Source organism: Lithobates pipiens, unplaced genomic scaffold (genome assembly GCF_037356315.1).
Source record: "Lithobates pipiens isolate NorthernLeopardFrog02 unplaced genomic scaffold, aLitPip1_a1.2 Scaffold_30, whole genome shotgun sequence".
Lineage (NCBI taxonomy): Eukaryota > Metazoa > Chordata > Amphibia > Anura > Ranidae > Lithobates > Lithobates pipiens.
Window position 1 is genome coordinate 65674068 of NW_027507791.1, and position 27330 is coordinate 65701397.

Consider the following 27330-nt stretch of genomic DNA (forward strand, 5'->3'; position numbering starts at 1 on the left):
TCCCTCCTGCTTGTTTGCCCCCGCATGGATGTTGCCAGTGACTGCCTTGATGGGGTGTGCCCTCGGTATCTCCTGTTTGCGAGAGGGGGGGGTGTATGCTCTTGGGTGACCCCCTGGCCCCTCTCCTGTTCTGCCCCTCTCCCCTGGGCACTCTTTGTGGGACACGGACATTGGGCGCACCTTCTGCGGGGTATTATACATGGGTGCCTACGTTTTTTGCGCCTTGGCTGCTTTACTTCTTAACTCCTGCTATTTAGCTTTTCTTTCCTACTTTTTGTTGGGAGCGTGTGGAGGTGCTGAAGGACAAGACTAAGCAACAACCGAACGTTGGATCACTGCGGCAGGAACCTGCCATAAACATAGATTTTTTTATGTTTCTCAGTTTAGGGATTAAGCCATGTACCGGTTCTGTTGGGGTAGTTGGTGGTATAGAGGCAAGGGGGGGTTTGGTTAAAGTCACATCTCGACATGGGGGAAACTGTATACTGTTTTTTTTTCCTACTTCCTGAGCTCCTTACTCGCTGTGCGGGTGTGCTGCATTATATGTGGGGTTCTGGTTTTTACATGATCTTAATTACAGTCTCATTGCTTGTTTTAGATAATCTGCCTTGGGGGGGTGGGGTCCCCGGTAGGGAGGGGTGGGGGACTCCACTTCCTCAACGAGGTACAGGATGTGATTATGTATATAGGAATGGCGGATGATGTACGAATTGTCTCTTGGAATGTCAGAGGTCTAAATCATCACCTTAAACGAGCCTCGGTCTTTAGGTATCTTAAACAGTTCCAGCCACATGTTGTTTTCCTGCAGGAGACTCACCTGGATGGCAGCAGGGTCCTGGCGCTCCGTAAGCCGTGGATCCAAAAGACCTTCCACGCCACTTACTCCACTCTTGCCAGGGGTGTCTCCATTTTGATCAGTCGGTCCGTGCCTTGCTCGGTCCACCAGGTGATCTCTGATCCGGGGGGCCGATATGTGGCGGTAGTTGTGGATATATGTTATAAACGTATAGTGCTAGTTAATGTATATGTGCCCCTCCGTTTCAAGTTAAAGTGTTGGTTGACCTGTTGGTTAGGCTTGCGCCCTACACCCATTTGCCCCTGGTTCTGTTGGGGGATTTCAACGCCGTATTAGACGCGGCCTTGGACACCTCCAACCCGACTAGAGGGGGGTCCCCGGACTTAAATGGATGGGGGTCGGTGGCGGGCCTCACGGAGCTGTGGAGGTGGAAGCACCCGTTGGAGAGGGGTTACTCCCATGTCTCGATAACACATAGGTCCTCTGCTAGAATTGATATGGCGTTTGGGAACAACGCCGTCCTGCCCTACGTGGGAGATGTCACCTACCTGGCGGGTGGCCTGACTGACCATAACCCTCTTGCTGTGACACTTACATTCCCGACGGGAAGGGGGCGAGGGGGGTGGAGGCTCCAGCCGGGGGGGATACAGAATGAGCATGTTTTGGTCCGACTGACAGAAGCCATGCAGACCTACTGGACTGTTAATGACGGCTCGGCTGACCGCCAGACTGAATGGGATGCCTTTAAGGCTGTGACCCCTGGGGAGTATATTTCAGCCATTAAGACAGTTAAAACTCAGGATAGAGAGGACATTGAGCTACTGCAACTGAAGGAAAGGGAGAGTGCGAGGGCGCATGCTGATTCCCCTACGGGGGCCTCGTATGCGGCCTTGCTGGAGGCGAGACGCATGTTGTCCATCCATGTTACGGGTCAGGCTCGTGCGGACCTGGTCAAGAGGGCACAGACCAACTTTGCTGAAGGGGATAAGAATGGCAAGCTTTTGGCCATGCTGGTGGCGGACTGCCGTCCGCTGACGTGCATCCCTGTTATTAAAGACACGGGGGGAACCTAATTGACGAACCTGGACGCATAATGCACGCTTTCGTTCAATACTACTCTACCCTATATTCACCTATACCCCCCTATGACCCATTGGCTCTGGACTCCCTTTTGAGCACCCTGCCTATGCCCAAGCTCTCTGATACTGACGTTCAAATGCTAGACGCCCGGATTACTAAGCGGGAAATTGAGCAGGCAATTTTTTCTTTTCCTCCTAACAAGGCTCCGGGGCCTGATGGCCTCCCGGCTGACTTTTACAAGGTGAATGTAGAGATAATATCCCCTAGATTGGATCTGCTCCTGGCATACTGTCTGGAGCAGGACACCCTGCCTGACTCTATGTTGGAGGCTTATATGGTTTTGCTTTTGAAACCGGGCAAGGACCCGACGGAATGCGCCTCTTACCGGCCTATAGCCCTACTTAATATGGACCTGAAAATCCTTACTAAAATTTTGGCCACTAGGCTAGCGAAGGTTTTACCCACTCTTGTAAATATAGACCAGACGGGCTTCATGCCGGGGAAGTCGACAGATACTAATTTGAGACGACTTTTCACACACTTGCAAATTCGACCGCAGTCTGACAGTCACAGAGTTGTGGTCTCTATCGATTTTGAGAAGGCCTTTGACTCTGTGGACCGGCAATATATGTTTAAGGTGTTAGAAGTCATGGGGTTTGGACCACAGTACCGGAAGTGGGTGGCCTTGTTATACAGGCGGCCGAGAGCGGCGGTTCGACTGGGGACGTCCACCTCGGATTTCTTTGACGTGGGTAGGGGGACTCGACAGGGTTGCCCGCTATCTCCATTTTTGTTTTCACTTGCGCTGGAGCCGCTGGCGGTGGCACTTAGGTCTGCCAAGGACCTGAGTCCCATCCGGGTTGGTTTAATTGATGAGACTTTGGCGTTATACGCTGATGACATGTTGTTGTTCTTAGACGACCCCGGGAGGCCCCTGCAAAATGCCTTGGAGATTATTGATCGCTTTGCAGCCTTCTCGGGTCTGCGGGTGAATTGGGGAAAGTCCTCCATTCTGCCGCTGGATCCTGGGGCTCGAGCAAAGGCTGATCCTGCCCTGCCCCTTCAGTGGGTCTCCTCGATGAGGTATCTTGGGGTCCGGATAACGGCAAATGTTCAAGATTATATCCCTCTTAATATTCTTCCCTTAATCACACTCCTGAAGCGGAAAGTGCTAACCTGGTCCAAGCTGCCATTGTCTCTTGTGGGCAGGATTAGTTTGTTGAAAATGAAATTTCTTCCGGTGGTGCTGTACTTTTTGAGACAGGCACCGGTATGGATCCCTAAATCTTTCTTTAAGAAGCTTGATAGTGTTGTCTCAACATTTTTGTGGACCCCTAGGCCACCTAGGATAGGACTCAGGGTGCCGCAGGAACCTGGGGATCAGGGAGGTCTGGCATTGCCGGATTGGCAAAAATATTATTTGGCTGGGCAAATGGTTTTCGCCCGCAGATGGTTGACGGCTGACGATGGTGACGCGGCCACGGTTTTGGAGGCGGCTCACCTGGGGTCCTATGATAGTTTACGTTTTGCTCTATTTAGGGGCCTTAAATCAGAACTCCCGCTGACGCTGACCATGAAAGCTACTATTAAGGCTTGGGAGATGGGGGTGAGGGTGGCATGCCCCAGCTTTAGGGGGGTGTCGCCCTCCACTCCCCTTTGGATGAACCCAACCCTTTCTCATTTTTATAATTTGCCGGACCCCATGCTCTGGGCAAGTAAAGGAATCAAGACATTGAAAGACATAACTTCCTACGGGGAGTTGCTGTCTTTCCCCCAGCTCCAGGCGAGACATGATCTTCCTAATTTCTACCTGTTTAGATTTCTGCAGGTTAGACATGCTTTCCAGGTCCAGTTTCAGGAGCGGAGAGTAGAGTCCATGCCCTCGGCCTTTGAAACATTGTTGGCTAGTGGTGATCTGACGAAACCCCTCTCGGTATCCTATAAGGAGCTGTTCAAGACGACTCCCAAAGCCATCGTCAGGTGTAGGGAACGGTGGGCACTTGAAGTTCCGGAGGTGCAGGGGGAGGATTGGGACGAACTATGGGCCCAGCCGTTTAGCTGCTTGGTATCGGCACGGGATAGGTTGATACAATTCAAATTTCTTCATAGAAGCTACTATACACCTGCCAGATTGAATAGGATTTTCCCCTCAGTCTCAGCGGAGTGTTGGAGGTGTTCTCATTCGCCTGCTGACACTGATCACATTTTCTGGCATTGCCCGCTAGTGCAGGGGTTCTGGACTGCAGTTGTCATGTGTGTGTCAGAACTAATATCGGTCCCAATACCGTTGACTATAAAAGTGTGTCTCCTGGGCCTGGTGGACGAAGTGGTCCCTACAAGGGCCATGCGAACAATGCTTACCATCTTGTTTTTTTACGCTAAGAAAGCCATTTTAATGAAATGGAAAAAAACAGAGGCTCCGAGCCTATTAACATGGAAGGGCTTGGTGAATGCAATGCTACCTTATTATAAAGCCACCTATGAAAGTAGGGGGTGTTTGCGAAAATTTGACAAAATATGGCACTCATGGTTGCATTCCAGCGATACTGTGGGATGAGGTACTATCCTGAGCCCAGGTGTTGTGGTCGCACATTAGACGAGATCCTATTAATCTAGTACTCACCGGTGTAGTCTAGGGGGATACCACCCCATAAAACAATGGGAATGGTTCCATGTGATATTCCCACATTTATAGGACTTTGAGGAAAATTGGCATTCGTGAAACGGTCGAGATGTGACGGGGAGGGGGGAGGGAATTGGGTTGTTATTAGTACGTTAGCTTTTGTTGTTAGGTAACTGCGGGCCTCCGGGCCCGGTTGTGGATGAGGCTGTGAGGGCACATCCACTGTTGTATGTGTGTATGTTTGTTATAAAACCAATAAAAAGATAAAAAAAAATAAAAAAAAAGTTTGACTCAAACATCAGGTGTTCGTTTGTTGTGAAACAAAGCCAAACATATGGGGCATTCGTGGGAAATTTGAGCACCGCGGAACGCCCCATAATGCACTGTGAGATCATTGCTGTATGATTGGCCAAAGCATGCACCTGACCTGCATGCTTTGGCCAATCACAGCGTGCTCTGCTGAGAGAGCCATAATTGGCCAAATCATGGCTCAGAGGGAATAAGTTCACGCCCCATACTATATAAGGCTGCTTACATATCGGCCGTGTATAGTGCGTGGAATGAGATAGATTGAGCTAGATTATATATATATATATATATATTATTCTCTTTATTCATTGTAGCCTATATATTCAGTGTATACTCTATATTCAGTCAATGCAGGCAGTGTAGTTTATATAACACAGTGTATTGAAGTGGTTAAGGGGAACCTTGCTCTAAAATCTTTTAAAAAATGGCGTGGGGTTTCCCTCCAAAATCCATACAAGGCCATTCAGGTCTATTATGGGTTTTAAGGGGAACCCCACGCCCAAAATGTAAAAAGAAAATGGCCGGGGGTTCCCCCAAAATCCATACTAGACCCTTATCTGAGCATGCAACCTGGCAGGCCGCATGAAAAGGGAGGGGACGAGAGTGCCCCCCCTCCTGAACCATACCATTCCCCCCAAAGCACCTTGTCCCCATGTTGATGGGGACAAGGGCCTCATCCCGCACAACCCTTCCCCAGTGGTTGTGGGGGTCTGCGGGTAGGGGGGCTTATCGGAATCTGGAAGCCCCCTTTAACAAGATCTGCCCCCCCATGTGAATAGGTAGGGGTACATGGTACCCCTAGCCTTTCACAAAAAAAGTGAAAATGACAGGAGACAGTTTTTGACAATTCCTTTATTTAAAAAAAACAAGTGTGATGTCAGAGGGGGTGGGGTCATCCGTTTACCCAATTTACGTCACCCCACCCTTGACTATATAACAGCTGTCAAAGCAAGAAGACAGCAGTCGGTGGGATGCCTCCCATGAAGGCAGATTTTTTTCAGTTTTTTTTTCTCTGGACCGTCGGCTCCATGATTGACAATGGATTTACAGATTTTTTAGATAAAGGAATTGTAAAAATCTGTCTCCTGTCATTTTTAAGTTTTTGACACTTTTATGATGAATGGGTAGGGTTACAATGTACCGATACCTATTTACATAGAGGGGCCGGGATCTGTGACCCCCTTGTTAAAGGGGGCTTCCAGATTCTGATAAGCCCACGCTCGCAGACCCCCACAACCATCGGGCAAGAGTTGTGGGGATGAGGCCCTTGTCCCCATCAACATGGGGGCAAGGTGTTTTGGGGGACCCCAAAGCACCCTACCCATGTTGAGGGCATGTGGCCTGGTATGGTTCAGGAGGGGGGCGCTCTCTCGTCCCCCCCTTTTCCTGTAGCCTGCCAGGTTGCTTCCTCAGATAAGGGTCTGGCATGGATTTTGGGGGGACCCCCACGCTATCTTTTTTAATTTTGTCACGGGGTTCCCCTTAAAATCCATACCAGACCTGAAGGGCCTGGTATGGATTTTGGGGGGACCCCCACCCCATTTTTTTTTTGCTGTGGAGTTCCCCTTAATATCCATACCAGACCAGAAGGGCCTGGTAATTGACCCGTCCGGGGGAACCAATGCCATTTTTTTCAATTATTTTTTTAAGTATATTGTCGGGATCCGGCAATACATTACAGCCACGAGCAATTTTAAATTAAATTGCGCTACTTTATAGGCAGACTAAAGGGGATCCCCCAGGCACGATATTTAAAGGAATGTTTAATTTTTATTGTTTCACTTTAAGCATTATTAAAATCACTGTTCTTGAAAAAAATGGCAATTTTTTAAAAAACTTTTTTTGCATTGATACATGTCCCCTGGGGCAATACCCGGGTCCCTGAACACTTTTTATGACAATAACTTGCATATAAGCCTTTAAAATTAACACTTTTAATTTTTCATGTTCGTGTCCCATAGACTTTAACGGTGTTCTCATGTTTGGACAAATTTTTAGTCTGTTCGCATGCTCTGGTGGGAACCGAACTGAGGGGGGTGTTCGGCTCATCCCTAGTGGTCAGAGGGAAGAATGCTCCTTACAATAGTGGACAGTGGGAAGAATTCCCTTACATTGGTGGTCAGTGGTAGACATGTGCATGACGAAAAAATGTGTTTTTGTTTCGTTTTGATTCAGTAATCTAGTTATTTTGTTTAGTTAAATTCAGTTGATTCATTCAAAACGTTTTTGGAAATCTTCATCAAATGATTACAATGACTCTTTAAATCACCTTTGGCTTAACAAAAACAGCATTATTTAAAAATGGTACTGAGAATGAGTAGTGAGAATTCGACTGGCGTTCAATGTAAAATTAAATTCAAATTTCAGAATTTCCGAAATTCAGATGAATTTCGTTACGTTATTTGTAGTATTTGGTAAAAATTTGTTTATATTGTAATTTGGGTATTCTGATACTGTATATCTAAAACTCAGAATAACAAAAAATGTGTCCAAATATTAATTCGGAACGAAACGAACTGCACATGTTTAGTCAGTGGGAGAAATTAGTGTTCACTCAGAAGAAAATTCACAATACTGTTGGTCAATGGGAAAAATATTCCTTACGTTGGTTAGTCAGTGGAAAGAATGCCCCTTACATTGATGGTCAATGCAAAGATTGCCCTTTAAATTGTTGGGCAGTAGGAAGATGTCCCCTAACATTTGTGATCAATGGGGGGAATGCCCCTTACATTGGTGGTCAGTGGGAGGAATTGCTTTACATTGGAGGTTAGTGGGAGGAATGCTCCTTACAATAATGGATAGTGGGAAGAATTCCCTTTCATTGGTAGGTCACTGGTTAGTGGGAAAAATGCCCCTTACATTAGTGTTCACCAATCCCTACATTGGTGGTCAGTGGATAGATTCCCTCTCTTACAGATAACTTCCCACTGACACCAAGGATTCTTTTAAGTTATCTGGGAGGCAGAATTTGCTCTCATTCCAAGGATTCCTCAGCAACCTCTGGAAGAACCTGGATGAGAAAGGCTGGTATAGATGGGTGGAGAAATTGTTGAATTTTGGTTATAACATAGACAACAATACCCAAAGATTTAAAGCAATTTATTTATTGCTTTCCATGCAGCTTGAAAATATAGAATTTAATCTAAATCTGTATCAAAGACATTCCATGTAATTAAAAATACTTGCGTAAAAGACAGTTTGTGTTACATGCAGTATTGTATGCAGTGTAAATAAACTAAGTGATAGTAGTGAAGATTCCCAAAGTCCGAGAGAAATCATACTCTTATTGATATGCAGATATGTTGTTTTAGGTTATTACACTTAATTTCTGAAGCACCCTGACCAAATATTGTCCTTTTTTGAATGTAGAAGAATGTTTACTGTTGATGCTTTTGTTGCTATGAGATATAGCATTAAAATATTTGTTTCTTTGCATTGACATGGGGTTGCAAAAATACCATTATACTTGAAACTGGACCCCAACAAGAGACTCATATAGTGACCTCCCCCCTCCCATTCTTGTTACACATCTACAGTGATTCTGAATGCAGAGAGGCATCAGCTCTAAGCTTGCACCAGTGATCTGACCGCTCACCTACTTGGTTCTTTAATGTCGAGTAGAATATTCCCATCAGATACATTTTGGGGCTATACAGGAGCCCTTCGTCAAGCATCACATAGCCAATGAAGGGGTACTGCGTGGTCCTGAAACGTTGCCCTACTCTTCTGTGATAATGTTGCTTTAATACATTTTTGGATGTTATGCTGAAGATGCATGGTGTGTTGTGATCTGGTTCCTTTATATGTCTCCAAATTTTACTATGGATGATCCACTAGGGATTTGGTGAACCACCAGTAAGAATCAGGAGGGGGATCCAACCTTAGGTTCACTCCATCTAAAACTAAAATAAGGCAACAGCATCCTAGGTTGTCAAACCTGTCCTCAGATCTCATTAGATCTCATTGGATCTCCTTACATAGTTACATGGGATAAAGTGATTAAATTCACCAACATACAATCCACAAGGCATGCAGTAAAGTAGATCTAATTCCAAGCTGGATAACTTTTAGTGTGTTAAACCACTTTGTTTCATAAAAAAAACGGTATGTTTTTCATAAAATACGGCTTTGAGCTTTTTATCATCTCCTTTTGCGTCTCCTGCAGCTTTTTCAGCCACCTCCTCTCTACATGTGCTCTCACACCAGATGAGCATCATTACTCTCGGCCAGCTTCCGGATAGTGACAATGGTTGACTATGTCTATGCAAAGTGTATTGGCATAGCCACATGGGCATATGTGTCAAACGGGGGATGGTTGTCAATCCATAACAGAGTCGTCTGAACAAGAACCTTCATGACAGGATCACCAGGTATTCTATATAGAATTAAAGCTTTAGATTTGAAACTAAATTAAAGCAGAGCTCCAGGCTTCTTTAGGAGAAATTAAAAGTCAACAGCTACAAAAAGCTTTGGACTTTTAATATTAGGGCCCTTACCTGTCCAGGAATCCAGTGGTGTCCTCACCCAAGCCGATTTTTCATTCAACTATCAGGTGCTGCCGCCATCTCAACTAAGGGAAACCAGCAGTGAAGCCTTGCGGCCTCGCAGCCTGTTTCTCATTGCCAGTTTCCCACTGCATATTCTTGAAGCGCACTGCATTATGTGAATGGGCTGGCTGAGGGGGAAGGAGGAGGTGGGCCAGACTTCTGGCTGAGTTTTCCGTGGCAAACTCAGCTGGTAGTGGAAGCGGGCACCTGTCAAAACCAGGTACCCACTACCCCCTCCCCTCCAAAAGGTACCAAAATGTGGCAGCGGAGGGTTGAGGAGCTTCCCTTTTTGGGTGGAGCTCCACTTTAAAAGGCATAGGCCACCTTAAAATAAATAAGTGAACCAATAATAATTATTTAAAAATTAGCATTTATTATTTTTTCTTTTGGAGTCTGGAAAGGATTGCAACAATAAGTGGTTCCTGAGAGCAATGCTCTTGCTCCTGTAGACTATTCCTCTAGCCACAGGTCTGTACTGAGGTATATACCTTTTAGTTACAGGGCTGGAGGAAGTATCAATGGACACAAGTGTGGTGATGTCATCGCTCTTGTACTCCATGGAGAACTACAAAAGCCATGCCAAATTCAAATAATGACACAAGGCATTGGGGAGAATGACCCTGAGATTCTGTAAGTGGGGGTGGAAAGCTGCAGATTGTGACCCTGTATTATATTGCACCCTAAATATGGGAGTCAGAAAGGTGGAGTTCTCTTTTAACATATTAAAGTTTATATGGTGTTTATATAAGTCAAGGCCTTACAGTGAGACTGGAGGACATGTCCCAACTGTAACTCCAGTCAAAACTATTTTGACCGCTTTGGATAGCGTGATGAAGAGTTGGAACCCTTGTCAGGTTCTTCTTGCTGTATATCTCATCAAAATGTGTCTTTATAGCCTATTAAGTCATTTACTTAGGAAGGGATGGGAATCTTCCCAATAGGGAAGGTAAAAATACTTGAGTTATGACCCCTGCCACACTTTATCTGAAACAAAAAACATTACGGTTGATTTACTAAAGGTAAATAGACTGTGCACTTTGCACGTAAAGTTGCTCCAGACTTTAGTAAATGAGGGTAAGATCTGCTGACTTCCATCATCTAATCATGCTTCAACTCATTTACTAAGCTACAGTGCAACTGCACTTGCAAAGTGCCCAGTTTAATTGCCTTTAGTAAATTGACCCCATAGTCCTAACTGGAGTACTTTATAGGTACTTTATATGTCTTATATAGTGTATATTGGATGCTGCAGTTTCTGCATTAGAATAATGAAAAAATGGAGCATAGAAAGAGAAGAACTCTACATACTGCTAGCCAAGGATGAATACATAGGTAAAAAAGTAAAAAGTTTTGTCAAAGTAAGGACATGACTTTGACTACACTTTTTCTCCCCAAGTATTTGTAATTGAAGCCCCCAAGGTAAAGAAATGTAAAATATACTATCACCTCTGTCACAGTGAAATGTCCTAAAGGATTCTAAATAAAAAAGGAAAGTTAAACTTAATTGGTTCCTAAAGGTACTTTGTGGATCATTCCTACACCTGTACCCTCACTGCTCTTGCGGAAAAGATATTGTAAGAATTCCCACTTACTTTGTCCTTGGGGAATTCCTTCAATACCTTCTTTGCACAGTCCTAATGGGTAGGCAGCAGAAGATCTTGGTTAGAATTATTAGATTTGTGGATGTGAATAATAGCAGCATATAGGAAACCTTATTTCCTGCCAAAGGCCAATCCAAAAATGGAGACATATCTATACTATACCCAGTTAAAAAATTTTAAGGACACCAGACAAAATGAAAAAGTGACAACATTATGTTTCATATTTTTTTTTTGCAAATATTAAAGTGTATGTAAAGCCAAGAGCAAAAATGAAATATATTGCAGATTATCAGTTTTTTTTAGCTTTCTTATTTTTAACCTGGTGATTCTGCCAGTAACACCCTCCTACCCTAGGGAGACAGCGCTTACTGACTGTACATCTATACAGGTGCAGTGTTGTCACAATAGGTCACAAACTCCCAACCCTAAACCAAATATACACAAAAAATGTTTTGACCACCCAAGGAAAAAGCCAGTACCGGGCCCCACCAGCAGCACATTTTTTGATGAGTCCTCAGCCCTGCACACGCTTCAAGTCACAAAAGATGAGTGTAAGCTCTTGGGGGCACCACTCTTAAAGCCCAGTCAGCCCGCCACAGTAATACATAAGGGGCTCTTTTACTTTTTATTTTCTTTAACTGTAAAGTGCTACAGCAGGTTAAAACACCCTGTGCTGAATACAACATAGTAATTCTCACCCCCCCCCCCCCCCCCCCCAAACAATGCTACAATCAAAAGCACTTTTCACAGCAAGTGCACTGATGATTGTAGCAATGTTCAAGCAGGCATGTCGGACCACTGGCACTGTATTTACTACTGTATTCACAACTTGACTTCATTAGAGCAATACAATGTGAGGGTGCAATTGTGCTTTTTGACTTGCATGAGATCACTGAGAATTTGGGAACTATACTGTCTCTTGCCATCCAGGCATCATCATGACTGAAGTGGGGTAGAACAGTGCCCCCATCTGAATTTGCCACACCCCTTTCTGTGTAAGACCCAACCCTTCCTCTTTAGGCTCCACCTCTTCCCATTAGAGCTCCACCTCAAGAGTTGGTAAGAGACTGCAGATGTACTATAGGAGCTGGTCAGAGACTGCAGACTTAATACAAGAGATGGTCAGAGACAGTGGACATGATACAGGAGACGGTCAGAGCCTGCGGACAAGATCAGAGCCTGCAGACAAGATCAGAGTCTGGTGACATGATCAGAGGCATGGTCAGGGGCTGCAGACATGGTCAGGGGCTGCAGACATGGTCCTTATAGTGTGTAGGAGCCTTTACAGTTAAGTTAACTATACACTAAGCAAATTTTGTCTGGTTCCTGATGAACCAACTGAAAATTGCTCATTGAGCAGCTGACAATAGTCAGTTGTTCAACTGACTTTTGTCAATGGAACCTACTGGAAATTTTCCAGCCTACAAATGTATGCATCCAATCAGATGGAATCTGATAATGACAGCTGCCAGTTGTCAGAATACAAAAGCTCAGGATTTGTCCATCTGTCCAAACACATGTTTTCTCTACAGCTTTATTTACATGGCTTGGAAGGGAGAGGTGGTGCTACAACCCGACAGCCAGTATCAGATGGAATCTGACAAGCGGGTGTCAAATCATCAGCCACACTACTTTTGAAACTTGAGTCCATACAAATCGATCGACACACCAGAGAGCTGCATCAAAATCCTCCTTTATTAATCCATCCTCGGGTATAAAAACTCACAGAAAAGTTGATGTGTTTCTGCCCCAAAAGGCCTTAGTCGTGTCTATGACTAAGGCCCTTTTGGTCATAAATGCGTTAACTTTTCTGTGAGTTTGGATGGATTAATAAAAGGAGGCGTTTACTGTAGCTCACTGGTGTGCTGATTGATTTGTATGGACTTTAGTTACATTACTTACCTATAAGAAAGTATATCTGACAATGTGCAGGGTGCTCGATTCTGTCAAAGTTTTCACTGCAGGGCTGCTCTGTCCTCTTCCTGCTGCTGAACTTCCAGTGTTGTGAGGGTTAACAGCTTCAGGTCTCCAGACCCAGCTGAGCTAAAGGTGATCCAACAGGAACACGCCCCCTCCTTCCTCCTCCTCCATTGAGAAGGCTTCTTCACTGATTACACTGCAGTGGGTGGTTCAGCAGCAGGAAGAGGACAGGGCAGTTCTGCAGTGAAAGTTTTTGTTTTGTACAGAATCCAGTAGCCTGCATATGTTGGGACCTGCTGTTGTGCCAAAAAAATCCCTTTAGTTGAGTTGATCTTTTTTTCTTCTGTTTTTTTAAACACATTTAGCCCTAGTTCACATTGATGTGATTTGGCATGCGATTTCACATGTCAAATCGCATGCCAAATCACTGGCTATAGCCCACAATGGAATCATCCGAATCGGTGTGACGCCGGCTTTGCAGCGCCGCACCAATTCCCAGTAGTTTCTGTACTACTGCAGTGCGATTTCAATAGACATCTGTGCAGGAAACCGCACAGATGTCTCTGAAATCGTCTAAATGACAAATGCGGGAATGAAAATGTGCGGCTTCAATCCCGCAGCGGTGTGAACCTGGGCTAAATGTAAGAAGGGCAAAGAGAGAAACTGAGAATCTGCTTTAGTAAAATTATGCCAAAATCAATGCGCTTATCCTTATTAGCCAGGGTCGAGTAGATAACTGCCTAGAATTAGGGCCTCATGCAACACTGGAGGGTTTCAACATGACTGTTAGGGGCACCTGATGTTTTTATTTTTCTGCCTCTAAACGCCCCTGCATGTTAGCCTATTGGGGGGGGGGGGATTTCCTAAAACTGTTACACACAGAATATATTGCAGATGTGCATGGCAACCAATCAGCTTCCAGACTTTATTGTCAAAGCTTAACTTAACAAGCTGAAGTTAGAAGTTGATTGGTCACTGCAGGGTGGATTTGATTTAAATCACTAGTAAAAAGGCTTGATTTGAATCATAATTTTTAAAGAGCAACTGTCTTCTCTGTCCCACAGCGGCTCCTCCTCTGACCCGTTGTTGACTCACCAACAGTCCCATTCACTTTAATGGGATGGCTGGTGATGCGGCAGTGACACAACAAGGTGAGTGATGTGGCGGCAGCAGATGAGTGGATGCCCGCTAACAGGCGCTGCCATGATCTGAAATGACAGGTGCTCTTTAAGGCCCGATTTACACCTATACAGGTTGCAGTTTGCATTTTTCAATACACATTTTTGATCCATTAAAATCTATGGAACTAAAAAACTGAAAAAGTCCATGGCCCTTCCCATAAAATGCACAGATGTGAACTACATCCATAGTAAACCATGTTAAATGGACTGTAGTATGTTTCTGCAAAACTGAAAATGCACAAAAAAAGCATAGGTGTGAACCAGGCCTTACTGTAAGGACTTATTCTTGCAGGTAGGTAGAATCTTTAATATTTGCAAACAAAATTAAGGCTTCCTATTTAAAATAATAAGCTGTTAGGTTAATCACACATAGTTGGAGAACTACTGAAATTCTTTACTTTAATTAAAACGATAACATTATATTACCTGCTTTACCCATAGGTAGAGTAACTTCATTATATATTCCCAAACTGGGTCTCTTTTATGGCCTGCTGCCATTTTGCTCCTCAAGAGAATAGAGCACTTCAAGCTATGTACAGAAAGATCACAAGGTTTATAAGCTGCTTAGGTTTCACTTTCATTTTACTGCTTGCCCTTCCTCCTCACACTTAGAAAACATACAATAGCCAGTTTCCTCCCTTTAAATCCACTGGGTGGTGGACTGGCATCTGAAGAAAAAATAAAGAAAAGGAGAGCGGACAGTCACCCTAGTGTTGAACCATTTAATGAAAAATGAATAAAAAAGTTGCACTCATAATGATAAACTTGTAATCAGCCTGGGTAATCTGAAGCACACGTGTTATTCAGATTACCCGGGTTGATTACAAGTTTACCATTATGAGTGCAACGTTTGTCGTTTTCATTCATTTTTCATAAAACGGTTCAACACTATGGCGGCTGTACGCTCTCCTTTTCTTTATTTTTCCTCCTGGCACAGATGCATTTCGTTTCAAACAATCATACAGTTTGTAGTGTACATAGATTTGCAGAACAATGGGATAAAGGAATATTCCTGAACTTTGTTTTAACTCATGGTTACTGTGAAATTGTGTGAATTCATCAATGCAGTGCATGTTATCCCAGCTTGTAGAGCTTGGATTCATTGAATGAGTTTACCAAAAATGTAAATATTGTAGAATATACAGCCTCATGCTACATGACTAAGCTCTATTTCAGGCTGAATAAACTAAATTATTAATGTATCTTAAGTAGAAAACTATCTTTTTAGATAGATGTTTACTCCAAAAGCATTTTATTAAAATAAATTTGATGAAAAAAAAAAAAATCTTATTAAAATAAAAACAATCCAATTGTTTTTTTTTTTTTTTTTTTTTAATCATCGATTTTTATCCACCCTAAGTCACTGTGCAGAGCTGCACCAGATTCTGTGTGTACCAGTTTTAGTAGATCTCCCCCTATGTGCCCATGCACACATAGGCATTTAGAGGATGAAAAAAAAAATACTGGCAGTAGGTCCAGGAGCGTTTTGGCAGAAGAAAATGCTTGAGCGCATGGAAACACCCTTTAATGCTAGGCACATTTAGCACTTGAGCGTTAGGTCCGGTTCACACTGAGGCAGCACGACTTACATCGTGACTGCCTCAGGCGACCTGGATGCGACCGCTGCGGCGACTTGCAGAACGACTTCTGTATAGAAGTCAATGCAAGTCGCCCCCAAAGTCGTACAGGAACCTTTTTCTTTACTTGTGTCGCTCCGGTTAGAATGGTTCCATTGTACAGAACGGGACGCTACTTGTCAGGCGGCTAAGTCGCCTGACAAGTCGTCCTAGTGTGAACCGACCCTTATTCATTTCAATGGCCATAATAAATTATTATCCATTACACACGTTTACAAGCATTAAGGGTTTTTACTCTCATTCTAGGAGGAGAGGCATCTAGGAGAGTTGGTAAAACGTCCAGTGTAGAGGAGGCCTAAAGATGTCCACGCGATGGGGGTTATTTACTAATGCTGGAGAGTACAAAATCTGGTGCAGCTCTGTATAGAAACCAATCAGCTTCCAGGTTTTATTGTCAAAGCTTAATTGAACAAGCTGAAGTTAAAAGCCGATTGGCTACCATGCAGAGCTGCACCAGATTCTGAGTGCACCGGTTTTAGTATATCTCCCCCATAGGATTGTCACTCTGAAACTGCATTCAGGTCTTGAGATGTGCTGACTTTAGATGTGAATTGTGCTTAGCCTAGTTCTTCTCTAATTAGGCTAGAAGCTCCTACTGGAGCCTTCAGGTTGAAATGTTGTGCTATTCACTTCCCGTAATATCTGGAGAGGAATGTGACATAGTGTGAAACCGTCATGACAGCTTTGTACCAGAAATGATAGTGCAGAAAAATATACGTCTCCGTTTGCCGCGGTGACAGAGAATGCCACAGGTAATCGAGGCTTCATCACGGGTTCAACTTCTTTCCTTTTTATGCTACAAGTTCTAGAGAGAAGAAGCGTTCATTAAGCTTCCAGCAGTGTGTGCCACCGACAGACTTCCTGGCCCTTTGACTCTTTCATTTCCAGCCAATGTATTTGCTCTTCTTCTCCACTGCTGTTCTGACCAAGTGAAATCCATCCAATCATTTCCTTCCTTTTCATTGCACGCCGGTTGTATATTGAAATCATCAATGTGACATCAGTGAGTTGAAACAATGCAACTTGGAAGATAAATGTCTCTTTGTAGACTGGGTTTGGTTGGCCCCTACGTACTGACGTCTTACAGCATGACAGTTCGTGTCCCACGGCGTTCAAAAGAGAAAGCTTTCCATAGGTATCTGTAAGAGGGGAAAAAAAAGATTCTTAGATGTACTGTATCTATTTGTACTGTATGTGCTCAAGTCTGTACATAGTATTTTTGCAGTAGACTTTGAGATGCTGTTGAAAAATGGACAGGACTAATTGGATGGGAAAAATGAGGTTCAGGTCCACATCCCTTGTACAATGGGGTAGTTAAGGGAATGGGATTATTGCGGTGCCTATTTGTCTAACGAGCAGAAGTAGATTAAATTGATTTTGAAAATAACAAAAAGAAAAAAAAGGGTTTATATAGAATACATCTGGCTCTGCGGGGACGCCGATGCAAGTTTGCTGTTTGTACAAGGGACAGCATAATCAGGTGTTGCGCTCTGCATTGCTCTCTATATTTTGTATGGATGTCTTGTTGGACATTGCGTGACTATTCTTTTTGGACATCAACCACTTTGAACCCATGTTTGGGCTGGGTAAGCCTATTTTAGGCTCATCTGCTATAGTTACTAAAGGTTTGCTGACAGCGAAACTTTTTGGTTAATTTCTCCTAAGTTTTGGCGTCCCTGCTTCACATATATTTACTTCAGCAATCCAATTTTGTCACTTATGGTAGTATATGAGGCTGGATTGCTCTCCTCCCGGTGAGACTGCCCCATTCATCTTGTGCTGAAGACTGAGCCACGAGGAGGCATTTATTTAATTAATGTTTTTAAATAAATTCACACTATTTTGGAGGATACTGTGGGTGAATAAATTGTCTGATTTAATTCTATTTAAGGCCGGGTTCACACCGCTGCGATGCGGGAACGCCGCGAATCCGCGACGTTTTCCCGCATCGCACACCTCCCGCCGGCAGTTCACACTGCCCTATGCGGACGGCTGGGAGTGTCAATGTTATGTTAATGACACCCCCAGATCCGTCGGCATATCGCAGTGCGATCTGCCGACTCGCACAGAAATCGGATCGCATGGTTTGAACCCCCATGCGATCCGATTCTGTTGCGGACCCAAAAAAGGGTCCCGTGCGAGTTTGCTGCGGGAGCGCTGCGAATTCAGCCATACTATCTGTATGGCTGAACTCGCATCGCTACGGAGATCGGATGTGATTTCCTGTGCGAATCACATCCGGATCTCCCCCCGCAGCGGTGTGAACCCGGCCTAACTGTGAGATGTTTCTGATTAAAGGCCTAGCAGCACACAATAATGAACTTCGTTTAACATTTAGGTTTTCCGGTGATGTTTTTAGTTTATTATCTTGTCTTTCCTTGGGTCGAGTGCTGGTTCCCCTGAAGAAGCCATTGCAATGGCGAAACTTGTTGGGATACTCTTGACCAGCAAGTAATTTCTGATCAAGTAGATTCAGCAGACATGTATTTTAGTTCAACCATTTTTGTATATTTGGTCTATGTATTCAGATTATTCTTTTACTGTATTTAATTAATAAAAAATAATTTTTCCTTTTGATCATGTATTTTATATAAATCCTTTTTTTTTTTTTGTTATTTTCAAAATCAATTTAATCTACTTCTGCTCGTTAGATGCAATAATCCCACTTCCTTAACTACCCCATTGAACTGAAATTCTGGGACGAGGTGCTACAGTGTATCGGATTCCCCTGCCTGATCCTCCTTTTATCCCTTGTACAACATGTAAAAGAAAACTTCCTCAAAAGGTGGGACTTTAAAGGACCATGAACACTCAGAAAAAATATTTAGTAAAAAAGTACAATTCTTATTAATTTAACATCATATCATAAAACACATAATAACAGTGAAATACACATAAAGTTGTAACATAAAAAATAAGATGGAAGAAGCCCAAGCCAACTGCCAACTTATGAAATATCAGGGGTCCAAACAGGGAGGATCTGTGCCACACAGGGTGATGGGGGTGTACCCAGGCACACCTGACACACCCCATGTGCAAACCTATAAACATGACAATAAATATTGTTATGAGCAAGGCTTTTTGTAGTGATTGCCTGTTTGCCCATGTCTTTTCACCCATTTTGATTTTTTGCCTAGCCAAGATATTAAATCAGCTGCTAAAACCTTCCCTTTTAGTGATATTCATCAACTCATGCTTTTTTTTTTAACTCATAGCCCAGATAAAGGTCACCCATTTGAACCCCTCAAATGCAATGGATTTTTTTTTGCATATACTATGATAAAATAAAAACATTCAGACTAAACCACTGGTATGGTGCTCTCTCTCCTACATCTCTTGAATGTTGTCGGAAGCACCTCCTAGAGGCTTTTCACAATTCACCAACTAGGCCTAATTATAGGGATCACTTGTGATTTGGTATTTTCAACCCAACCCCTTCTTTAATAAGTGTACAGGCTCTGTGGACTTTAATTAAAAAGCCCAGCATGCTCTGCAAATTGAATGTCACAAAGGCAGTGACTCACCGCCAGGCAGATAGCACTAAATCTGGTGGACTGGTCCTGAATGAAAGGTTTATTTCATATATGATATGCAATAGAATAAAATTGTGGAATTTATTGGTATAGGAGATTAATAGAAATATGCTAATATATTTCACTAAAATTACTTTTATAATGGCTTTATATGAGGCGCAAGAATGCTGTGTGGATACTTGTTTTCTTACTTGTTTCTGAATGTACAAATATCCTAATTTTCAGTATCATTTGAAAGGCATCCTCCAAATGAGAAGTCTGCAGAGTCCTGGAAATCTGATGTTTCATGGCTACTATCAATAGGTAATACAAATATGTATTTTAGCTATCAGTCTCTTCAAATGTCATTGTTTACTGATTAGCTCCTGCCTAACTTAAATAATTATTTCTGCATCCTTAGCCCCTGTACACACGGTCGGAGATTTCGATAACCAAATCCGTTGGATTTTGCCTGTCGGATTTTGTCCGTCGGATCTTATCCGAAACTGTTGCATACACACGGTCGGACTAAGTTGTCGAAAAATCCGATCTTTTAGAACGTGATGACGTAATTTCGTTACGATGGGACTACATTCGGGCTAGTAGCCAATAGCTTTGATGTAGGAATTTGATCTGAGCATGCGTGGCACTTGGTCCGATCAAAATTCTCTACACATGATCGGAGTATGTCCGATCGAACCAGTTGGTCGGGAAATATTTCCAACATGTTGGAAATTTGGGTCCGACGGAAACATTCCGATGCATACCACACACAGTTGGATTATCCGACAACACGGTCCGATAGGATATATTCCGACGGATTCTCTGATCGTGTGTACAAGGCTTTACACAGACACGGACATGTATGTGGTGCCAATTTTCCACTATTTTAAAACCTGTTCCTCTTGGTATCATAAAAAATTATTATTTTATATTTTCATCAAAGCATACCTTGCATCAAAATGCAACGTTTGCTTAGTCTGTTATAAGCCGGCACTCCGGTGTATACTCTGCAATCTTGTTTTTATTGGCAGGTAACATCCCCTCCACAACATCCAGTTGTGCTAAAATTGCTCATGTGTCCTTAATTCAGTAGTCATCAATCCTGCCCTCAGGACCCACTAACAGGCCAGGTTTGCAAGATAACTGAAATACATTTGCTGCTCAGTAATTGCAGTATTCTAGTCTGCATCTCCCCAAGGTAATACATAAAACCTGGCCTGTTAGTGGGCCCTAAGGACAGGGTTGATGACCACTCCCCTAATGTATCCAGCTAAGCTCTGAACTAAGCCCTGGAGATGAAGGTCCGCCCGTTCCACCAAAGGTTCCATGAGCGACTTGATCCCCTTCACTATGGGGGTGTTCTTCTACAGGAATACCCAATTTAGGTATTTTCAGTAACTGATGAAAAATGTATGTGATCAGGTCACTCGTGGTCAGATACGCCACAGTTTTGGGGCTTAATAATCCCATAGACCTACCCTCCATTATCAGATCATCCAACGTTTTTTTTAAAAGGGACAGTGGGATTAGATGATTTTTCAATCACAACTCTAGTCAATCTGTATAATTTAAGCAGTGTTTTTAGACTATGTATTAGTCGTGAATAAGGCCAGTTTGGCTGAAAAGCGTCAACATTGTGGGTATAGTCGAGTATACACCAGAGTGCCAGCTTTTCTTTGCTTATACGGATCATGTGGATGAAGAGTCAGCTGCCTCTAACAGAGCACGGGTGATGATAAAGCCACAATATAATACTGGCAGTTAGTAGCACCTACTTTCTTTCATGTCTTTAAATCTTTACCTACAGACGAAGAAGCCATAGACCTGCTCCACAGCACCCAAGGTATGCTTTCCGAGGCTAACCTCAGACTACACAAGATTGCTTCAAATAGTGTTGCTGTTATGAAAGCCTTTCAACCTGTCGATCATGCCACAGGGTTTAAAGACTTGAATCTGGGAATGGACATACCACCTGTACAGAGAAGTCTGGGCCTATGGTGGGACTTGTTAAAAGACTTTCGGTTTTCAAGTCAGCTCTGCAGACAAGTCATTTACCAAACGTGGTGTTCTGTCAGTAGTGAACAGCCTATACGATCCATTGGGATCCGTAGCTCCCATCACCATACAAGGTAAATCCTTACTTAGACAGTTCTCAGAGACTATTAAAAATTGGGATGCTCCACTACCGATAGACCAGCTTTCAAAGCGGGAGTCCTGGAAACAATCTCTACATGCCTTAGATGCAATCTGTATACCACTCTGCTACACTTCTGCCTCCCTTGCCACAAGTCTGAGGAAAGAGCTTCACATCTTCTCAGCTGCATTTACTGGAGGCCATAGCAGCTGTCGCTTACCTCAAGGTAAGACATTCTTCTAATCAAGCCCACATAGGGTTTCTGTTTGGGAAAGCTAAGTTAGCACCTAAGCCTGAACACACGATTCCCAGGCTTGAACTTTGTGGGACTGTGCTCGCTGTAGAAATAGCAGATTTCATACTGTGTGAGCTAGACATTCAGACAGATGATGTCAGATTCTACACAAACAGCAAAGTTGTTCTGAGATACATATACAACCAGACTAAACATTTCTATGTCTATCTCAGCAATCGTGTAGAGAGAATCAGGAAATCTAAACCTGAACCATGGCATTATGTTCCATCTGAAATTAACCCTGCAGATCATGCCACCAGCCCAGTGTCTGCAAGTGTCTTTGCAAATTGTTCTTTGTTAACAGGGCCTAAATTTCTGCTGGATCATCCAGAAGAAACCACAGCTGATGTATTCAGTCTTCTAGAACCTAACAAGGATCCCGAGATTCGTCCTGAAGTTAAAAACCTCGTCACCAGAACTGAACAAAGACTCGTCTTGGGCTGTCAGTGATTTGAATGTTTCTCTAAGTGGAAAAGGCTTGTACGCACCATCGCAAGGTTAGTTCATATTGCAGATTGCTTCTACACAAAGCCCACAGATGCTCACTATCAAGGTTAGCATGTGTGCCAAAAGCTTCGTTCTGCAATAGACATTGCTGAAGGTGAACTGATCATAATACGCAGTGTACAACAGAGTGTCTTTGGCTCAGAAATTAAATGTATCCGTGGCAAGAGGGACATTGCAAAAAAACAGTCCAATTGCCAACCTGAATCCATTCATTGACAATGATGACATGAAAAGGGTTGGTGGACATTTAAACAAGGCTGAGTTAAGTGAGCAAGAACAGAATCCTCTCATTATACCTACTTGCCATCACATCACCACTTTGCTCATAAGGCACTACCATGAAGGGGTTAAAGAGAAAGTAAACTCTCCCACTCTGATGCTTCTTTTCATTTAGTCAATTATTATAAGTAATTATCAAACTATAGCCACTGTAATCCAGCCCAAATCGCATATTACTTACTGTTTAAAGAAACTTTAAAAAAATTGTTTCCAGAGGTAAGGCAGCGCCATCTTAAGTATTGTTTTCTGAGTCCACAGTGGAGTGTATTTCTGCCCTTACATTGAGCACTTCCTGTACTGTTAACCAAGCCTCCTTCTCAATCCAATGTTTCTATGGCAACCCTGCTTCCCTGTTCATAGCTGACTTGTTTTATTTCATAGTATTTACTTGTGCTGATTACCTAGTGTTTGCCTGTGTGAGTCCTATCAGATTCAGCTGATAAGATTGCAGTAATGCTGTCCCATGCCCTGCTTTACACTGCATGTGAGGTCACATGGTCACATGGTGTGTAGGAGGAAGCTCCGAGTGATTATGCAGCCTCCTGGGATATCAGTGGTGTGCCGTAGGAAGTCCTGATAACAGATAGACAAGCAGGTAGGGAGTGTGCCGTAAATCAGGGGAGATCTGGGCATACTCAGTGACGTCATTCTAAAGAACAAAAAGGATTAAAACAATACTAAGCAAGTAAGGAGATATCTACAAGCAGTGTTCATTAGGGTTTTTTATGCCAATTTACATGGGACAAAGTTGTGGGGGAGGATTTACAACCACTTTAAGCACCAAGGTAGACACTTCACAGAGGGTGCCATAAGAGCTGCAGGCCTTTGGATAATAGGAGCAAAAAGACAGATCACAGCTACACTACACAGCTGTGTTCAGTTCTGCAAACTGAGAGGGAAACTCCAGCAAATGTCAGATTTGCCAGCTGACAGGTTAAGTACTGACCTACCTTTTAATCATGTTGGTCTGGATGTCTTTGGGCCATGGATGGTAACAGCCCGCAGAACTCGAGGTGGCCAAGCAAATAGCAAATGATGGGCAGTGCTGTTCACTTGCATGAGTGTGCGTGCAGTACACATTGATGTAATAGAATCTATGGATGCCTCAAGTTTCATTAATGCTCTAAGACAATTCCTAGCCATCAGAGGACCAGTTAAGACACCACAATCTGACTGTGGAACTAATTTCATTGGAGCCTATTGAGAGTTACAGCTCAACTCTAGGCCAATCCAAGACTTTTTAGCTGAAAAGGGCTGTACATGGATTTTCAATCCTCCTCATTCTTCCCACATGGGTGGCTCATGGGAGAGAATGATATGCATCATGCATAAAAAATATTGGACTCTATGCTTATGGACTTTAATTCCCCAAGACTTACCCACGAGATTCTAACCACCTTCCTGGCAGAAGCATCTGCCATAATCAATTCAAGACCATTTGTTCCAGTGTCCAAAGATCCAAAGACCCCAACTATCCTTACCCCAGCTACTCTTCTTACCCAGAAGCTTGGGTCTGTTCCTGTTCCACCTGGAAACTTTAAAGCAGGAAATCTGTGTTATGACCAGTGGAAGCGGGTACAACACCTCGCCAACTGCTTTTGGAATTGAAAGATGGAGTATCTTTCTACTCTGCAAGGATGCAGGAAATGGCAACGGCTGAACCCTAACATACAGGTTGGAGATCTTGTTCTGCTTAACCACTTAAGCCCCGGACCAATTTGCAGCCAAAGGACCAAGCCCCTTTTTGCGATTCAGCACTGGCTCCCAAACAAATTTGGCATCCTTTTTTTCCCACAAATAGAGCTTTCTTTCGGTGGTATTTGATCACCTCTGCGGTTTTTATTTTTTGCACTATAAACAAAAATAGAGCAACAATTTAAAAAAAATTCAATATTTTTTACTTTTTGCTATAATAAATATCCCCAAAAAATATTTTAAAAAAAACATTTTTTTTCCTCAGTTTAGGCTGATATGTATTCTTCTACATATTTTTGGTAAAGAAAATCGCAATTAGGGATTATTGATTGGTTTGCGCAAAAGTTATAGTGTAGGGGATAGTTTTATTGCATTTTTATTAATATTTTTTTTTTTTACTAGTAATGGCGGCGATCAGCGATTTTTATTGTGACTGCGACATTATGGCGGACACATTGGACATTTTTGACACATTTTTGGGACCATTGTCATTTATAAAGCAATCCTGTATAAATTATTCCTGTGTAAATGACACTGGCAGTGAAGGAGTTAACCACTAGGGGGGAGTGTAGGTGTTATGTATGACGTTATGTTTTTTTTTTATTGTAGGGGGCGTGGCCTGGCATGTGACGTCACTGATCATCTTTCACTATGAAAGGGAACAGACGATCGGTGACAGCCACAGTAGGCATGGGAGAGGTTTGTTTACGCAGACCTCTCCTCGTTCTTCAGCTCTGTGACCCGCTCGCGGGACACCAGCGGCACTCGGGTCCGCTGGTCCCACGGCCACTGTCACGGAGCAACGTACAGGTACGTGCTTGCGCCCAGCCGTGCCATTCTGCTGACGTACATCGGCGTGAGGCGACCAGCAATCTGAAAGAATCAAAAGGCCCATGAGACTTATTGTAAAGAGTGTTACTAGTGATGATGGTAAGGTACGTAAGGTGGAGGTGAAGGTTTCAAGACAAGGGACTGTAAAGACTTTCATCAGACCTAGCACGGAACTTATTCTGCTCTTACCCTTTAGAGAATGAACTAGTTTGCCTACGCTGCTGGATCCTATCTGTGACTTCAAGAAGAAAGTGTCTTCAACTTTAGTTGATGTAACTTGAAGCCTTGAATTAAGAGTTATTGTTATTGCATTATATGCATGTTCTTTTTATGTCTTTCAGGTCTTTAAGACATCTAGCAAATTACACTGTTTGTTATTTGCAGTTGCATAACTGCCGTTCTGATGTATATAGTGACATTTACCATGCCAGATGGGGAGTGTGCCACCCCAAAGGGGCATAAAATGTATATAGATTGTTCCCCAACCATTTTCTATACACTTTTATATTTAGTTCACATGCTGCCATCTACTGACCTTTTGTGGTAATGCACTTGTTTCTTATGTTCTTTTTCCCTTATGTTATGACACACTTCCTTTGCATGTAATGCTCCACCCTTCTTCCTGAGTTTGTACTTCCTGTGTCATGGATGCAGCTACAAGCCACATGATGCAGGGCACATGTATTCTGCATTGTAAGCTACAGACAATATCATCTTTTGACTGCATAAATACTACAACCTATTTATCTGTCTGTATCCTGTCATCTGCTGTAACCTGATGTTCAGAATAAAAGCATCTTGTGGATGGAATCGGTATTTGGTGAGTTCAAACTATCCGATGATTATCCTCAGTGATTATATCTTATACAGGCCAGGCATAGAGGTCTCACAAGGGATAGTTGCTTTACAACAATCTGTGTCAGAATAAGTACCTTCAGACCAGGCTGGAGCAAGGTTTCAAACCTTTACTTAGAAAAGGGCAGAATGAACATCTAAAAGTCCAACATACCAGAACAGGATTTTTCCAACATCCCTAACTCAGGCTATGTGTTTCCCCAGCATACTTGCAAAAGGTAGAGTCCATAAAAGACAGGAGTCCATCAGTAGCATTTCTCAGTAGCTGGTATCTACAGTAAGGAGCCCCAGGTACACGGGACCTTCTACATTACCACAGTAGCAGGTGACATTCTTGTGCTGCTCCTGGGTGCAGCATTCGTATCTTCTACCTCACGGGGGTTCTCCTATGGGCTCTAGGCTACCATCCACCACTATCTCTACTTCACCCCCCCCCCCCCCCCCACTCCCCAGCTCTGGACCACTGCCCCTCTTTTATATCACAGGATCGGTGGGTCAGATCCAAGGATAACCTGCCAAAACCAAAGAACAAGGAAAGGCATTAACCCTTATGTTCCTGTCTGGGGCAGCACCTAACTAGTATATTTTCAATCTGTTTACAAGTATGATCTTAAAAATTGCTACAACCTACAGCTACATATTTTATCTCGTCATTCTACTCCATCCTGCTGGTGTTTTTAAACATCACTAGTCAGAAATACTCAGGTTAAAACAGTGTTACACACTGTAAACTATTCCAATTATCTATTTGTCAGTTGATCCCTGTCAGTTTTATGCATTGGTCATCTTGTAACTCTACTGACAGATAAATGTCCAGCTCATCTGATCATGGAGTCCATGCACAGAATGACCAATTACATCCAATCTGTGCAGACATCTGATAAGTATACACAGGGTGAGAATTTGATGTCACTGCTTGTGCGGATTAATGTGGCTCTGTCATAACATAGCAAACACGTTTGTCTTGGTTATCTGACAGTTGCAGATTAGATGCCTGTTGGACATATTTAGTTAGCCCCCGTACACACGGTCGGGCATTCCGATCACCAAATCCGTCAGATAATTTCTGACGGATTTAGTCCGGGACTGGTGTTGCCTACACACGGTCGACCAAAGTTTTCGGAATTTCCGGTTGACAAGAACGCAGTGCGCAAACCGCGTATGACGGGACTAGAAAAGGGAAGTTCAGCACCACGTGCGGCACCCTTTGGGCTCCTTCTGCTGATCTCGTGTTTATCGCGTGTTAGTAGAAGTTTGGCTAGAGACGATTCGCGCTTTTCAGATTTGTGCTTCAGATCGTTACTGCTCTTCAGTTGGTGCTTGTGGGTGCATATCTGCTTATCAGTGCGTGTAGTCAGTTCGCATTTGTTGGTCATTGCGGACTATATCTTGGTATACTACGCTTTGATCTTCAGTGCTTATTGTCCACTCGTTTCTGGTTTTCAGTTCGTTCTTTCAGGCCTTGCTGTTTATTGGTGCTTTCTGTTGTCCGTTCTGACCAGCTGACCGTTTTGAATCCATGTTT

The 27330-nt window shown here is 43.3% G+C and overlaps 1 protein-coding gene across 4 annotated transcripts in view; it reads right to left on the minus strand.

Moving 5' to 3' along the window:
* Window positions 1–7892: 7892 nt before the first annotated feature.
* The window catches only part of SYT16 (synaptotagmin 16), a 189629-nt gene continuing 170191 nt past the window's right edge, over window positions 7893–27330 (minus strand). For all 4 annotated transcript variants that reach the window (XM_077464371.1, XM_077464372.1, XM_077464369.1 and 1 more), the window contains one exon: window positions 7893–16833. In XM_077464371.1, coding sequence (XP_077320497.1) covers window positions 16520–16833 — 314 coding nt within the window. In that variant the 3' untranslated portion in view covers window positions 7893–16519. The remainder of the gene's footprint in view (window positions 16834–27330) is intronic.